Source organism: Arvicanthis niloticus (genome assembly GCF_011762505.2).
Source record: "Arvicanthis niloticus isolate mArvNil1 chromosome Y unlocalized genomic scaffold, mArvNil1.pat.X SUPER_Y_unloc_5, whole genome shotgun sequence".
Classification (NCBI taxonomy): Eukaryota; Metazoa; Chordata; class Mammalia; order Rodentia; family Muridae; genus Arvicanthis; species Arvicanthis niloticus.
This window is the reverse complement of record NW_023045022.1, coordinates 890,614-895,159: the sequence shown is the minus strand read 5'-3', so window position 1 is coordinate 895,159 and position 4,546 is coordinate 890,614. Positions and strand designations below refer to the sequence as shown.

General features: G+C 48.4%; 1 protein-coding gene across 1 annotated transcript in view; it reads left to right on the top strand.

Moving 5' to 3' along the window:
• The first annotated feature begins 575 nt into the window (after nucleotides 1-575).
• The window catches only part of LOC143433955 (uncharacterized), a 21,246-nt gene continuing 17,275 nt past the window's right edge, over nucleotides 576-4,546 (top strand). The window contains 1 exon segment of the mRNA XM_076928164.1: nucleotides 576-595. Within this exon segment, the coding sequence (XP_076784279.1) occupies nucleotides 576-595 (20 nt within the window).

The following is a 4,546-nucleotide window of genomic DNA, read 5'->3' as shown; positions in this document are numbered from 1 at the left end:
GATTGGCATCAGTTTAGATAGAGCTCCCAGGGGATCTTTTGTAAGTACCTGCTTAGAACTTTAGTGTTTGCTAACCTGCCAGATTCTTCACTGGCTTGCAGGTGCCCTGATGTTAAGTAGTACCTCTGATGGGTGACCCTTCAATCTTCAGTATGCACAACCTCCTGCTCTCAGAGATTTAAGCACCCACATTAACATTCCTGAACTTTATCGGTAGGAAAGAACACATGCACACAGAGGTGCAGGAGTATACATCCTTGTGAGCACACACACATACAGGGTAACACACATACACACACACAGAAACAAACACACACAAAAAACCATGCAACACCATAAAGAATCATAGCTTAGGCATACCCAGTGTCCTACATGAACACCCACATCTGGGCAGTGGAAGCTCCAGTGCTTGGCCATGTTTCAGCAGCTGGTGGCAGCTGTTGGCATCCTTTGCCTCAGGAAGGGCAGAAGGAGAGCTCCTATGCAGCGTGAAAGTTGGAATACTCCATGCTCTACTGCTATCAAATCAAAATGTTTTGAGGTTTCTGCCTGCACATGCCTGTGAATATCTGAACATGGCTGCAGACCTGATTTGGTAAGAGCCACTCTATTCTGGTTGCACAGGTGGGACGAGGGGCTCCTAAGGCCTTCTAGACTCAATAGAGGACTGTGAGTGAGCAGGATCCAGCTGAATAGAACACAGGGACTGCGATTCAGGGTTTGGCTAGTCTGACTGAGGAAGCACATCCTGCCAGGTCCTCAGTGCAGTGCAGGAGGACATCATAGGTTTTACAGTGTTACAGGACCCCTCTCCACAGGCAACTGCCCCAGAGATTGCATCTGGTTCCTTGTATGTGACTTGTCATTTTCATTCCTGTTCATCATAGTGTTTTCCCCGTGCATTTGTTTGAGGCTGCGCAACAGCTGCCTTACAGGATGTCTTTCCTACCCTAAGACTCCTTGTTAGTAACAAACAAAGAGTCAGGGTGTTGTTTCAGGCTACCCTGTTTCTCTGAGCTGTCTCTACATTTTAGTCTTTGTAGATTTTGTGGACAGATATTCTTAAGCAGATAACATTCTCCCTGTACAACCCAGCCTCATCTTGACCCCTTCCTAGGTCTAGGGTTGTTATCTCTGAGATTTCTATTTTTTAAGAAAAGGTTGTTTCCTGGAGCCCTGCTTCAGGTGGGGGTAAGGTTCCCAGGCCTGACAGAAAATCTCACCCAAATCTCCAGAAACCTTCAATGGTATGGGAGCTTCCCCAAAATACTATGCAAGCAACCTCATGCTGTGACCAAAGGGCACAGGAGCTTGGCATTGTCTTGGCTTGGGGACAAAATAATTAAAACAGCCAGAGTATGCTGTATTCCCTAGTGTGTCCATAACAGCACATGCTGCCAGGGAATCATAATGGCCAGGTCCCTTAGAAGCCTGTTGGCTCTGATGCCTGACACAGAAACAAGTAGCAGAGTCTGGACTTCTCTTCACTAGCTTACCTTTCCTAACATCCAGAGAGGTAAGACAGGATGAATGCTGAAAAGCCACCTGGCCTTCTCTGCCATATCCAGAAATTTCTGGGAGAATAGACATGGTTATGGAATTAAAAGATGGACAGTATCAGATCCCAGAAAACTGGAAGTTCAGAGGAAGGAAGAATAGCAAAGTATATCCTAAGAGCTACATGGTAGTTGGTGAAGGCTGGGGTGTGGTGGAGGTGGGGTGGAGGGTTAGAGAGAGGAGAGAGATTGTGAGGAAGCTGGATTAGCTCATAATGGTTGCCTGGTTTACTGGTCAGTTGCCTGTAGATACTTACTTGGTAGGTTCTTAGAATTGGAAACTCGAGGTCAGGGACTTGTCAAGGGGGCAGGTTGGGATGAAATATACATTTCTTCTTTTGATATGTCCTTGTCCACAGCTCAGCTTGCTAGGTGTCCTGCAGTTGAGATTGTGGAAGTGAGTGGCTAGCCTCTCTGGGCCTCTGAGGTGGACAGATGACTGGATAACTTTTGGGGCAGCATCCACCAGGACTCATATTGAGGGTACCTGAGATACCCACCTGTGTGCATGGGTAAGTAGACCATGTTTTTCAGGGTTGGGGGGCTTTCTTTAACCTCTCAGAGCAGTCCGGGCCCAGGCCAGCAAAACAGGAAGCCTTATGGATACATAGGGTACCCCACCAATTGACCCGGTCCACTGCTGAGTCTTCTACTGCCTGGTGAGAAGCTATTGTTGAGCTTAGTGTCTCATGGAGGGGGTTGAATTCCCACCCCCACCACTTGAGGCCTCTATTCACCTTCCCCTGTATCCCGAGTCCCAGACACCAATACCTGGGTGCCCTACCAGCCAAGGGCCATCCTGGGAGTTTTTATTGGCTGACTGTCTTGACCTGGCAACTTGAGAGAGTGTCCCCAGGAACCACAAAGTCTGGATACCCAAGAAGAGAACTGGCTGTGGGCTTTAGGGCCACTTGTGTGGGCAGGGTCAGGCAGGCAGGTGCTGGATCAATCTCTGGGCTTGCCCCAGTCCCAGTGGCCTGGCTGGGCCCTGAGTGGGTGAGGTCACCTCTTCGTCCTCAACCCAGGAGTTTGCTTCTGAGGCTCTGCCCTGCGGTCCAGATAGCAAGGGGGTTAAAGAGACTGCCCAGAGGATCTTTTGTAAGTACCTGCTTATAACTTTTAGTGTTTGCTGTCCTGCCAGATCCTTCAGTGGCTGGCAGGTGACCAGATGTTAAGTAGTACCTCTGATGGGCGACCCTTCAATCTTCAGTATGCACAACCTCCTGCTCTCAGACTCTTATGCACCTACATCCACATTCCTGGACTTCATCAACAGGCAAGAACACACACACACACAGAGGTGCAAGACCATACTTCCTTGTGATCACACCACTTACATGCTGATACACATACATGCACAGACACACACAGACACACAGACACACACACACACACACAAACACCATGCAACAACATACAAAATCATATCTTAGGCATACCCAGTGTCCTACATGAACACCCACATCTGGCCAGTGGAAGCCCCAGTGCTTGGCCATGTTTCAGCAGCTGGTGGCAGCTGGTTGGCATTCTTTGCCTCAGGAAAGGCAGAAAGAGAGCTCCCATGCAGCCTGGCAGTTCGCATTCTCCATGCTCAACTGCCATCAAGTCAAAATATTTTGAGGTTTCTGATTACACATGCCTGCGCCTCTCTGAACATGCTGCAGACCTGTTTGGGTGGTAGGCACTCTATTCTGGTTGCACATGGGGGGCAAGTGGCTCCTGAGGCTTCTAGGCCCAATAGAGCCTGTGAGTGAGCATGATCCAGCTGAACAGAACACAGGGCCTGCGACATAGGGTTTGGCTAGTCTGACTGATGGAGCACATCCTGCCAGGTCCTGAGTGCAGTGCAGGCACACATCATAGAATTTACAGAGTTACAGGACCCCTCTACACAGGCAACTGCACCCAGGGATGCATCTGGGTTCTTGTGGGTGACTTGTCATTCTCATCCCTGTTCATCAGAGTAATCTGGGTCCCCCTTGCTTTTTGTTGAGGCTGCCCAGAAGCTGCCTTACAGGATGTCTTTCCTACACCCAATACTCCTTGTTAATAACCCACAAAGAATCAGGGTGTTGTGACAGGCTACTGTGATTTTCTGAGCTGTCTCTACATCTCAGTGCTTAGTAACTTTTGTGCCAGATATTCTTAAGCAGTTAATGTTCACCCTGCCAACCCCAGCCCCATCTCAACTTCTTCTAGGTCTATGTTTGTTATCTCTGTATTCCTTTTTTTAAGGAAAGATTCTTTCCTGGAGCCCTGCTTCAAGTAGGTAAGGTTCCCAGCCAGCAGAAAATCTCACCCAAGTCTCCAGAACCCTTCAATGGTATGGGAGCTCCCCCATAATGCTATGCATGCAACCTCATGCTGTGACCCAAGTGCATGAGGAGCCTAGGCATTGTCTTAGCTTGGGGTCAAAGTGATTAAAGCAGCCAGAGTATGCTGTAGTCCCTAGTGTGTCCATAACAGCACATGCTGCCAGGGAATCATAATCAAAAGGTCCCTTAAAAGCCTGTTGGCTCTGATGCCTGACACAGAAAACAAGCAGCAGAGTTTGGGCTTCTCTTCACTAACTTACCTTTCCTAACATCCAGAGAGTTGAGACAGGATGAATGCTGAAAAGCCACCTGGCCTTCTCTGCCCTATCCAGGAATTTCTGGAAGAATAGACATGGTTATGGAATTAAAAGATGGACAGTCTCAGATCTCAGAAAACTGGGAGTTCAAGGAAGGAAGAGAGCAAAGTTTACCCTAAGTGCTGATGTAGTTGTGAAGGGCAAAGGTATGGTGGAGGTGGGGTGGCAGGTTAGAGAGAGGAGAGACATTGTGAGGAAGCTGGTATTAGCTCATAATGGTTGCCTGGTTTCTGGTCATTTGCCTGGATATGCTTACTTGGTAGGTGCTTAGAATTGGAAGCTGGAGGTCAGAGCCTTGTCAAGGGGGCAGTTTGGGATAAAAATATTCATTTCTTCTTTGATATGTCCTTGTCCACAA